This window comes from Antennarius striatus, chromosome 2 (assembly GCF_040054535.1).
Source record: "Antennarius striatus isolate MH-2024 chromosome 2, ASM4005453v1, whole genome shotgun sequence".
Lineage (NCBI taxonomy): Eukaryota > Metazoa > Chordata > Actinopteri > Lophiiformes > Antennariidae > Antennarius > Antennarius striatus.
Genome location: NC_090777.1, coordinates 15,882,258 through 15,895,038, shown reverse-complemented (window position 1 = coordinate 15,895,038; position 12,781 = coordinate 15,882,258). Strand labels below are relative to the sequence as shown.

The 12,781-nt window shown below is 37.5% G+C and overlaps 1 protein-coding gene across 1 annotated transcript in view; it reads left to right on the top strand.

Moving 5' to 3' along the window:
* Positions 1 to 2,504: 2,504 nt before the first annotated feature.
* The window catches only part of si:dkey-11f4.7 (piezo-type mechanosensitive ion channel component 2), a 36,535-nt gene continuing 26,258 nt past the window's right edge, over positions 2,505 to 12,781 (top strand). Inside the window, exons 1-12 of the mRNA XM_068323978.1 lie at positions 2,505 to 2,568; positions 4,312 to 4,407; positions 8,107 to 8,208; positions 8,355 to 8,400; positions 9,050 to 9,209; positions 9,288 to 9,498; positions 9,608 to 9,821; positions 10,467 to 10,638; positions 10,915 to 11,010; positions 11,191 to 11,232; positions 11,643 to 11,760; positions 11,936 to 12,087. Of these exons, the coding sequence (XP_068180079.1) occupies positions 2,505 to 2,568; positions 4,312 to 4,407; positions 8,107 to 8,208; positions 8,355 to 8,400; positions 9,050 to 9,209; positions 9,288 to 9,498; positions 9,608 to 9,821; positions 10,467 to 10,638; positions 10,915 to 11,010; positions 11,191 to 11,232; positions 11,643 to 11,760; positions 11,936 to 12,087 (1,473 nt within the window). The remainder of the gene's footprint in view (positions 2,569 to 4,311; positions 4,408 to 8,106; positions 8,209 to 8,354; positions 8,401 to 9,049; positions 9,210 to 9,287; positions 9,499 to 9,607; positions 9,822 to 10,466; positions 10,639 to 10,914; positions 11,011 to 11,190; positions 11,233 to 11,642; positions 11,761 to 11,935; positions 12,088 to 12,781) is intronic.

Sequence of the window (12,781 nt, the reverse complement as noted above, 5' to 3'; positions counted from 1 at the left end):
AAAACACAGCTATGATGCTATTGTACCTAATGGAGTTTCAAATTTTTTTCTACATCCTTTGCATTCTTAGGGTTTCATTTTTGTGTCTGCAGACTGATTGAATGGTTTCTCCATTTTTTACTGTAAATGTACATATGTTGTCAGCACAACATGAAGCTGCAGTAATGTATATAATCATATCCAAATGTTTAATAAATTATTCTGAAATGCTTACAGCAATAGATCAAGGTTGATTCAACACTCTTTAAAACAAAGGCGTTAACTATTTTTAAGAACTCAACTTTTATCATTGGGCTACTTAAAGTGTAAAAAAAAACACATTTAGTGAAACATGCATGTATTTCCTCTTTCACACAAGGTCAGCAGAAGTGATCATCTATTTGTCATTTATCTCACCCACACCTACGCCCGTTTCTGATCTTAAAAATAAACTGGTATGGTCCGTAGGAGTTCTCTTTATCTGTCGAGCACTTTTTAATTGCACTGTCATGAATTGTCAGCAGCTGACTCAGCACTCATCATCTTCCTCATCAGTTTAGATTGACTAAGTAATGAGTACTAATTGACTGATTGAAAAGTAATTGCTTTTGTTTTTTTCTCATTGAGTCAGAAGATTTAACCCACAAAGGACAATCATCTGTGATAAACTACAGACTGGCTTATGCAGTCCTTTGATTTGATTAAATGTAAAATAATAATTTGATATTACTGACGCTGAAGATTTTGTGAAATTGTTGTAAAAATAACAGGTGCTGCCGCTCTTCTCGGTTGTGACTTTCCTTATTATTTCAACCTGTATGCATTGCATTAACTGGTCTGCTATCATTAAATGCTGGGGTGATGAGTGCGGCTCCAAGGAATAACAGGTTTTAGTTATGTTTGCTTTATTATCTGTTTGCTTTATAAACTGTAAGAAAACTGTAAAAAACAAAACAAAAAAAACATGAAACTAAATAAATTTGATTTAAAAAGTAATAAATTCTCAAATGAAGATGAACTAAGTGGGTCAGTTTGTGCAATGAACAGATTTATTTTGGTCCAGGCTGATCTTGCTGTCAATTGATTAACAAATCACTGAACTAACTATTGATACTTGTTATTGTAAACATTTACACAGAATTATTGCTGTACTTTCTGTAAAAACCTTAGATTGTAGAAATTTATAACCACAACTGTCAACATTTACACAGCACATAATTAACTAAATAACACTCTAAAGTGTCAGAATGTTCCTTGATTAAAACTTAAGCAGCAGAAAAACATTAACTCTAGCAAGGATGCAGTACCCCGAAGGTTCATATGGTAACCTTTTCACGAGTGATTTATGCACTGACAAAACTTTTAAAAGCAGAAGCATTGAAGATTTCAGGCTACTGCTGAGAAATTTTACGAAACATTACATCTGATACACAGCATCCCCGCTTTAACTGGGTGTTAATTATCAGGACAGAGTGATGTTTAAATATCTGGATGTAAAACAGGTTTTAACTGATTTTTCTAACTCAATCCTGTGACAGGTCTGCCTCATACAGACCTACTGTCACTGTTTTGTTACTGCTGTTAGTTTGCAACTTCAAGGTTTTACTTTAGACTGTAAAGAAAAAAAGTGCTTTGGCAAAATCTTGATGACAGGAGAAAGGTGCTGTTTTTATTCTCTTATATTTTCGGAGTAGAGGTCAATGTTTTTGCTCGTCTTTGCATTGACCAGCCTCTGTAATCACACAAGCTCTTAATGGCCTCACAGCCATGAATATTAGATACACTTCCCTTCACCCCACAGGGCAAATGTGATGAGCCAGCCTGAAGCGGCTGTGCAGAGACAAATACAGTGCTGTGTGTACATCTGTCTGGGCTTGAGAAACAACAAAAGGTCAACATACAATATAAATAAATGCAACAATAGCAGCATGCACAGATATGTGTATTATGATGTCAAAGGACTTAAAGCTCAAACCCAGCCATAGCTGTCATCATTTTGAATAAAAAGTCAGTGTGTTTTTTGTTACCCTGGTTTAAAGTATAAATGGAAACGTGTTCTTCACTTATATAATGACAGCAGCAATATTGCTGAGTGAGGTTTGCCTCAATGCGAGCATAGTAAGAGAGATGCCTGGATTCAGCCCATTATGTCTGAGATTTAAAAGAGAGAGAGAAACAGAAGGAGGGTGTGACAGACACAAGCGAGCAGTGGAGGGAGTCATCGTCCTCACTCAATTTTAAAGGAAGATTCTGGAATCCTGCAAATTTTCGTCACAACACTACTCATCACTGGACTGGCAACATCTCTGTTTTTTTAAAGTCTGAGTGTGTTGTACTCAAAGACATTTTCCTGCTTTGCATTGCAGGATGCTTTGACCAAGGCTGCATGCGTTTTTCTGAGAAATGTATGAGCAGGTTGGGGTTTACCTTCAAGCTGCTAAGACATTTCATCATTCGTGTGGACGTCTCAAGGCTGGTTCGATCTGAGTGAGCAGTGTGGGTGTCTCTGACACAGAGAAGTTGACATGGCGGGGGACCTTATGGTTGGGATGCTCTATAACTTAATGCTGCCACTACTGCTGCTGACAGGTGAGCTGAAGTTTAATTATTTTGATATGCAGTTTTACTGATAATGTATGCTGATGGAGTCTCTGATGCAGTTTTAGATCTCAAGTCAGAGTTGAGATCAGATTAAGACTGATGGTATGGAGTAGATACAATGTACAGTAAATGGACAAGAATTGAAAAGAAAAAAGCAATTTGTATGTCACTTTTTGTTCACAGCAAGTTTTAATAAACAGCCAGAATATAAGGATAATGAAAATAAATCCAACATTCAAATTATGGAAGGAAACACAAACTGTGTTTTTGTGCATCATTTTTTCATCTTCAGACAGTCTTGTGTCGCATTAGACAGGAGCAACATCTGAAGGCCAGTCTGTAATCTATCTATCTATCTATCTATCTATCTATCTATCTATCTATCTATCTATCTATCTATCTATCTATCTATCTATCTATCTATCTATCTATCTATCTATCTATCTATCTATCTATCTATCTATCTATCTATCTATCTATCTATCTATCTATCTATCTATCTATCTATCTATCTATCTATCTATCTATCTATCTATCTATCTTGATCATAGATAGTAGAAGTTTTTTTTGTTTGAATGTTTTGGAGGAATTTATTGCAGTGTGGATGTTTCTATTGTTGCAGATTGCTCCTCTTCTGCTGTACAGTATTATGCTGTATGTGAATTTCCCAGTTTGGGATAATTAATGTACATCTAATCTAATCTGATCTGATCTGATCTGATCTAATCTAATCTAATCTAATCTAATCTAATCTAATCTAATCTAATCTAATCTAATCTAATCTAATCTAATCTAATCTAATCTAATCTAATCTAATCTAATCTAATCTACTGTATAAATGCACAACACAGTATACAGTATGTGATTAACGATGCATCCTCCTGAGGTGCATTCATATATTGTCATACTTGAGTTAATACTTTGTACAAAACAGTTTGTGCTGCTAGTTCACATCTGAGATGGTTCCTGCTGACAACGGTAACACTCTATCTGCTAGAATTAAAGTTGTGTGTTTACACCTACAGTATGTGTGTGTTAAGTGATGTAAAACTGAGGATTAATGTCACCAATTAAAAAGTTTGATAATTTGATATTACATTAAATAGCCCGGTGCAAAAAGAATATCAGACCATTAAGTTTTCTATTCCTGCTGTGATGTCGTTACAATACATGCAGCACCTTCCCCTCTCTTCCAGCATTTACTATAAGAACAGCAAACAGCTGCTGCAAAAGTTTCAAAATTCATTAAAGTTAGATTGAATTCCAGGATATGTTTAACTTATAAGGCATGTAGAATTTGGACTTTGATCCACTGGTGTAGTCATAGAATTACTGATGTCAAAACTCAGGACATTAAGCTCAATATAAAGAAGACACAGATTCAATAGGTCCTACTGAATGAATCAAGCTACGTCAGGTAAATAAACACTAAAAAATAGAGAGGATACAGTTAGTCCGTATTTCAAATATTCCTTGTCATTAAGTATAGAAGTTTGTTATAAATTGCTTTAATTCCATTAACCATTCATTTATATTTAATTATACATAATTTAAAATGAAGAATTCTGCACCTGCAGAGGGTAGCTGTTTTAGAGTTGATATTTTTATTTGACATGTTTATGATATATAGAATACATTTCAATAGGAAACATTTATTCATAACATTTATGACCAAATTAATTAAGACACTAAACATATAAACCATGTTTTTTGTTCTCTTATGTGTTTCAGCTTCTCTGATCCGCTTCAATGGGCTGTCAGTGGTGTATTTCTTGTTTCTGCTCGCCTTGCCGATGATGCCAAACCCCAGTCTGGTCACCTTGAAAGGTTAGATATCCAGTGACAAATTTTATTTTCCAGGTTTCTTCTATTGAGAATGTCGCCCAAAAAAGAGGAAAAAGCCTTGATATAATCTTCTGTACCTGCTAGGCTTGAAATTTATATTATACTTGAAGATTCAGCTAAATGAATCTGGAATTTAATATGTATAGAATAAAATATGATTAATCAATATAATTCTCAATGAATAATAATAATAATAGTTGAATGAATAGAGACAAATGGTTACTACTCGGGGAAAAAAAGCTTTAAATTTTAGTTGAATTTGTAAATCAAAAGCATGTCTTGTGTTTGACATTCAAGGTTGTGCATTTGTAGAAACTGAGAAAAAGTAAAGGTAAAAAATATTTGTTTCACTACCTAGAATTTTGGTAATGCCTTTTTTTTTGGTATGTAGATATGAAAATATGAGAATAAAAGAGGATACATACAATGCAATATAAAAACAGAATGAGAATGAGATTTTTAAGAAGACGGTTTAACTTCTTGTGGTTAAACAATTAAACAGACGATGTTCAATCATGTTAATTTAGGAAAAATCTATAAAATGACAATTTCTATTGATGAAAATAACTGTCAATTCATTATTGTCAGTCTAAATTTACTTTATTTACTTTGAAGTGACGGTTTTTATTTGCTATCCATTGTTGCCACTCACTTGACAGTTTTGATACATTGCTAGTAAGTTACCCACAACATTTGGTATGGTGAGAGTAAATTGAGATTTAAATTTTTTTGTCCAAGTGGGACATGAGAGAAAAAAGGCAGACGAGGGAAAAGCAAGAGATATTATCCTGAGTAGGCCAAAAGTGTGCGTGTGTATGTTTGTGCACTTTCCGTGCATTGATCACTGCTTTCTGTTGAATTAAAGTATCTGTACCCCTCCCTAAAAGTACTTTGTAAAGGGGATGTGGTTGGAATGGTTAGATCAATTATGTATAGCCTGGTAATTACAGTTAGGAATTAAAATGTGTCATCTCAGCATTTTGACAGCATTTTTCTCTTTCTTTCACTTTACAACTCACTAGCTAAAAACAGTTGGCCTTCCAGTCAAGCTCTGAAAGCCCCACATATCTCACAGTTTGCCTCTAATATGATCCTGCCCTCCTTGGGCTAAGTGGTCAAGTGTGTATGCACATCCTGTGTGCATTTGTTCAGGTTTTTGTCTGCCCACTTTCACTGGGGAGAGTGTGTTGGACTGCGAGCATGTGCCTCACTTATTAGGGAGCATAGATGTTTAAGTGAAACAAAGCTTTTAGTAAAAATCCTGAACATCACCAGTAAATTTCCTGGCTCAGCTAATATTGTACTATGTCAGCAGTTTATATCTGTGGATGTCCATCCTTTGGATTACAAACATCAAACTCTGGACTGAAATTATGAAGAAGTGTTTGTTTGTAGAGTTAACCGTTGAATTATTTTGAAAATGGTCACATGATTTGTTCTTGTGAACACACAGTGATTCTGGAGAAGGTGGTGGATTATTGTTTTTTCTAATTCCCAAATTGTCCACTAAACACCAACTCAAAGTTTTGGTGTTTCTCAATTAGATGATTTCATAAACCAAGCATAAGCTTGAATGTTATGTTACTGTGTTAAAAGCACAGTTTAAATGTGACAATCCTGGATTGTGTTGGAAAATCTTCCATGACCAAATGGGTGTTCTGATTATATCTTAGTATCTCAGAGCCAGCATCAGACTTACTGAATCAGCTTAAGGAATGTCTTAGCTTGTTCAGACTTTCATACTTTAATAACATGGAGCAATGTTCAGTAAGTTACAGTCAGATCTCAGCACAATTCATTCAGTTCAGTTCATTTTTTTTCTTTCCAGACATGTTATTACAACATATTTCACCTTCATCAGTGTTGAAACATCATCAGCAACATCCGAGAAAAAAAAAAGGGTTAACGGGAAGAAGCCATTGGCTTGTAAGATTCCTGTCCCCTAAATTATCAACAAAAAATCTCTCTCATTAGAATATGTAATCAACAAACTCAGACATTAAATGTCTTCAACCAGCTCATACATTGAATTTTGACAGATGTTCATACTCTTATCCACTTCCAGATATTAGCCTTTTACCCTAGAGTATAACCATGTTTACATTCTTTCTAGGAACACAAGGTTTGTTAACATCATGGATAGTCAAAACAAGAAGTTGACCTTGCCAGTGTTCTTCACAAGAATATAATGATCATATTAACCTCTTTCAGCAGATAGTGTTTATACAAGAATTAACCAGTTTGTTGCAGACACTTCAACAGTTTCACGTGGTATTATATTGTCAAAAGATATCAACATGCTGTTTAAAGTCTCAAGTTAATGTTATCCCATGTTATCAAAAATACATGTTTTTGATTTTTTGTTGGTTTGTTATTTTTGTTTTTTTGTTCATCAATCCATGTTTCTGACATCAATGATGTTGATTTTTTCGACTGTTCCATGAAATACTTGACGTGTCCAAAATTGTAGAGCTCCCAATATTGAAGTGACTCTGTTGTACTGATCTTTGGTGTAGTAACAATTCTTGTCCGTCTTTATTGCTCATATTTCACCAACTCCTCTACACTACTGATCACCATTGTTTTCATCTGGTCTGGAGAAAGCTCCTTTGTTCTGATGAAGATCCTGCAGGTGTTGGTCCAGGTGTTGTCGATCAGCCCATTCTTCTTCAGTTGTTGAGCTTTTTTAGCGATATTAGCATTCTTTTTAGTGAGATTCTCATTAATATAGACGTTTTTTCCTTTCAGTTTGAAGCCTTGTTTCAGAAGAGCTATCTTGTGTTTACGATTGTTGAATTTTATCAGCACTGCAGGTGGTCTCCTACCTCCAGATGGTAATGGGTAACATGTCTCAATCTGGTCTGGATCTATAGTTATCTCCAGGTCTCTCAGTTGAGAACTCACTTGTTGCTCTAGAGATTCAATGTCAGTGCTAGCCATAGCAATTCTGTAATTCCTTGGCTTGATTTTGATTCCAGTGATGATCACATCATTTATACCAATGCTTTGTTCCAAGTCATCCATTCTTTGTTGTCCCTGTTCCAAGACAACAATTTTTCGGTCTTTTTCATCCATGTCTTTCTGCATTTTCTTCATTTTGTCCTTCATTTCTTCCAAGGCATCTAGCACCGGTTTTAGCTTTTCTTCCAACTTTTAACAAAGTCACTCCCTAACTTATCAAAGTTGCTCTTTAACTCACTCTTTAATTATTTCATAGAGACCATCTGGTCTTTAGAATCCTCGGATTTTCCTTTTGGTTTCTTCTTTTTGCAGAGAATAAGTGAGAGTGTCTGTCTGGGTATGAGTTAGAGAGATAGCAACAACAGGATGTGAAGGATATGAATTCAGAGAATAAAGAGTTGCATCTCTGGCTATTTAAGACTTTGAGTATATCTAGTGTTATTCAGGCTAAAGGGAGATAAGACAAATGATTTGAATAGAGATCGAAACAGCTGTGAAAATGGGTAGATAAAATTTGTTACTTAGTTCAACTTTTTTAATTTTTATGTGCATTTAATTCTGATCTGAATGTATTGTCTTTTCACATAATCATTAAAATAAATACGTAAACTATGAGTAAACACCAGCTTCAGCTATTGTGAAGACATATTTTGCTCATGTTGAAGAGTTTGTTAACTTTTGTTTCTGTTTATTTCTTTTCCATTTTACTGCTGTATTAAGGCAAAACGGGTAAGTTCCTTCGAGGGATCATCTACACGAGCCTGACCCTCCTGACCCTGCAGTGCTTCATGCAGATCCCCTTTGCCTTTATCCCTGTTCACGGTAAGAAACAACCATGTGGCTCAGGATAGCACAGTGTTTTTGCCAAATGAAAAATTACAAATCTCCATGAATGTTAACAAAGGATGCTGACATTTCTCCCTTACCATGTAAAATATGTAAAAATGTACATGTTGTTATTTTAACAGTTAGCGGCCACTGGGACGTCGTCCTCTACCATCTGGGCATTGTAAGGTATGTGAGCACACGTCACATTTACTGAACTCGCGGTCTCATGGTCAAAACATGTAATGTCACATTTCTCGATTTTTTTTACAGCAGATCATAATTGTAGTTTAGCACACATAAGGGTAAAATAGAATAGCTGGTTATTTTAACATTTATTTACTGTAAAAAGATTTTAGGGTCCCGCTCTGTGCAGAGTTTGCACGTTCTTTCCGGGTTCTCTGGCTTCCTCCCACCTCCAAAAACATGCACTTCAGGTGAATTGATGATACCAAATTGCCTGTAGGTGTGAGTGTGTGCCTAAGTGTTAGTCTGTTGATGTGTGGCTCCACGATGCACTGGTATCGTGCCCAAAGTGTGCCCTGCCTCACACCCTCAGTGAGCTGGGACACCCAAACCGTGTTTGACTCCCTCTTCTATCTGGCCCTATCCAGACAGTTTCCTCCTGTTCCTTTCCCTCTTCTCTCTCTCTTGAAGAATTCCAAACCAAATTTAAATGAGTATAGATGCAGATGATATGAACTGATGATACGACTTTACATCCCTGATTTTTCCAATCATCCTGCAGACTAACTGAAACCTACTTGTCTACTACTATTTTTTGGAACAAACAGTGAACAAAGGAGATCAAATGTTTGGTCATGTTTGGTGTTTCCAGATTCTCCTCCGTTGACCTTGGAAACACTGTTCGTCTCCTGGTCCCAGACGTAGGCCTGCTTTTCTCTTCCATCTTTATAGTGAGGCTGTGCAAAAAGATACTGCGTGCTATGCCCCAAGTCAACCTACATGAAAATGGAATTCAGCCGCCTGTTTCTGAGGTAAGAGCAGCACTCATAACCTGCTGTCACATTCTGTGAAGAATCCGGTGTGATGGGATTATTTCATTGGTCCAGCAGGAAGTGGAAAGCTCTGAAACAGAGACTGAGGAGAGCGACACAGAGTGCTCGTCCTATGACAGCTCAGACGATACCACGCTACCGGCTCAGACGGGACCGCCCCAGTTTGTTCTGAAGCTGATCATGTTTGCAGCTGGACTGAAGCTGCTGCTGACAGCCATCATGAACACAGCAGCCAAAGTGGTGGTGACTCTACTACTGGGGTTGGCAGGTACGACAGTTTAGCTGCTACCAGCACACAGGTGTGTGTAGCTGTAGAACATTTGTGTAGTACTGAACACTTATTTATCTTTATATTATCTTGGCTGTGTGTCTTACAGGCATTATACTGCCCTCCCTCACCTCGGGTGTGTATTTTGGGATGTTCCTTGGCCTGGTTTGGTGGTGGGTATTCGGCCGCTCCATCAGCATGCTGCTCTTCAGCTCCTTATGTGTGATGATGGCCCTCTTCAGTGGTGGACACCTGCTGGCTCTCTACCTGTACCAGCTGCCTTTGTCCCAGCAACTGGTCCCACCAGACGACGTGTACGCCAGGTACAGAAATGGTCAACAAGACGCACACAGTAGATTCATGTAGAACTGTCACTCAACATGAACAATTTTCATGGTGGTTTCAGTGTCAAATCTCACCCAACACCCTCACCCAATAAAATGAGTGGCTTCTGTATTATTCACAGGATGTAAACAAAAACAATAAATTCCATTATTTCAAACTCAGTACGTATATTTTCACAGAATTAAGCATCAAGTTAATCAATGTCCACTCTACACTGGACTAAAAATGAACTGTACAAGGTTTTAGGTTGTTCAATAGTTCTTATTTTATTCAAATTTTCAATATGTATAAAGTAACTCACAGTAATAATACATGTTCAATTTGGTCACGTTGTGCTGCCAAGTCCTATTTATTCCTCTGGTTACTTGAACTACCTGTAAAACACCAGATGACAGAAGAAAATTGGCTTACCAGCTCGTTTTGCTCTGTTGTTTACTAGAATGCATTTTTGTCTTCACCTTTTTCTAATAACTTCATTAAAACACCTGGTTTCTTTCACACTCTTGAAAAAATTTCCTACAACAAAACCAGATTAATGCTCGTTCCTTTTGCTCCCACTGTGTCTCCTTTCATTCTACTCCTCCATCTTCATCCTGCATGTCTTCCTGTTTCCTGTGTTCCAGGTTGTTTGGTATGACAGGAGTGATCAGAACCAACAGTTCAGACATACACAGTCTTGGTCTGCACCCACATGTCAGCTGGCCCGATTTTATCAACCCTTTGGTTCTGCTGCTGCTCTATTACACACTGGTGGCTCTGCTGCACAAATGGGTCCTGATCACCGATGAGGTTTGTGTTCATTTGTGCATCAAAGGAATTGTGCTCTGAGTTGAATATTAAATATTTCTCGAATCTCCCACTGAATTCTGGAGACTTTGAAAGTCTTAAGACTAGCAGCTCCCCTGCTGCTGCCACTGGTACTCCGTGCTAATCTGTCACTGTGACTTCTACTGCTACTGCTGCTGAGGCTATTGCACAGTATTACTGCTGATCAACTGCTTCTACATTAGGTTCACGTGCATTCAGAGCGTATAAACCCTGATGACGGACTTTTAGTATTGTGTTCCTCAGGATGATGATCGACACAAGACTGAGAGTCAAGCAGAAACTCCAGAGTCTCCTCCAAGCTTCTCCAGGGTAATCTACATATCAGGGGATAAACAGGAGGTAACTGACAAACAAGGATATGTTCCTCCTTAACTTCATTCTCATAGTATATTGTTGATGCATTACGTCAATGATAACTATAATGGCTATCTAGAAAACAGACTTCATAGATTTAACAAACTTTCACCTCATGCAGGATTCTCAAATTGATTGGAATCAATCTGTTCTCTCTATTCTCAGCTGTTAAGCAGCAGGGATGATGAAATCTATTTACATGATGAGGTAAGTCATTTAGTGAATGTTAGGAACAGAAAGCTGTTTCCTGTATGGCAGTCAGGTGGTTACAGTCAGCATACTGTGAGTTTGAATCCTAATCTGCTCCCTTTTGTATGGATTTAATGTCTTTGTGTGGGTTCTCTCTGGACACTCCAACTTCCTCCCATAGTCAAAACACATTATATTCACTGTGGGTGAGCTGGTGGCTCTAAATTGGCCGTAGGTGTGAATGTGACGATAAATGGTTAATTGTGTTTGGATGTGTTGACTTTTGTTTAAAGATAGACCTATCTCGAGCATCCCCCACCGCTTCTCATGTTAGCATGGTCAGACTCCAGCTTCCTGCTATCCTCGGATGGGACATGTGCAAAACAGTTAAAAGTTACAGTATGATGTAATGTGCTCTTGTCCCTTAGCCGCCGATCTTAATGAGAGACAACTCATGGCACGAGCTGGGATCTCTGTTGGGAGGAGCGGGTTACACAAACTGCTACCCTCCACCGCTGTATGACGACAAAGACTCCCCATCATGTGGTAATCATGTTTCCTATATCTCTGTTAGACACCTCAGCAACAACCGCTTCCATTTCCATCATACAGATTGACTGTATGAGCAGTCGTCTGAAAACCTCAGCAACATGCTCATCGAGTCGTTATGTCAGACTTTACTGTAGTCTGATTGCTGCCCTCCTCCTTGACCTTGAGACAGAACGTGAGGAAGAAATTATGGAATGTGAAGAGAACACAAGGACTTCGACCGAGGCCTCGCCGTCACCCGAGCCGTCAGGCCCAAGCGGTCTGGTCGTCTTCGGCCGGATGGTGCAGAAACACAGTTATGTCAGCGCCCTCATCATCATGATGGTAAAGTGTTCTACTGCACAACTTCTACTACTACACTGAAGCATGAAAGTTTGGAGTTTGTACATCGAGCACTTCAATAATTATGAATGTCGGCAGAAAAGAACAATTATTTCAGTTCAATAATGTCACAGACACACCTCAGATAAAACAATATATGTGAAATAAAGAAGAATCAGATGTGAGCTGCAGCGATACAAGACATTTAAATGAAAGGTAAACACTTAGAAGTATTGAACAACAAACACAAGATGGATACTCGATATTTAAAAAAATCAGCAATCCAGTCCTTCACATGACTACAGACACGTTTATTCAGTACACATGTTACACTCATCCAATGATGACAACGTTTCCTGCAGGTGCCAGTGATTTTATTAACAGCCACAAAGTTTGTTATACATCCTCAGTGTTATGTCATTCCTTTGTATTTTCTCCCTATCAGAACTTCTCGTACGTATCCCTCGCTAGGTCCGACATTACAGTATTTTCCACATAAGGCACACTGGATTATAAGGTGCACCTTCAATGAGTGGCCTATTTCTTTAAAAAAAATTCATACATAAAGTGCAGTGGATTATAAAGCACACTGGATTATAAATCGCATCTGAGAAGTCATCTTCGATGAATGGTATATTTTAAAACTTTTTTCATATATAAGGCACATTGTATTATAAGAAATTGAGAAAACTAAAGG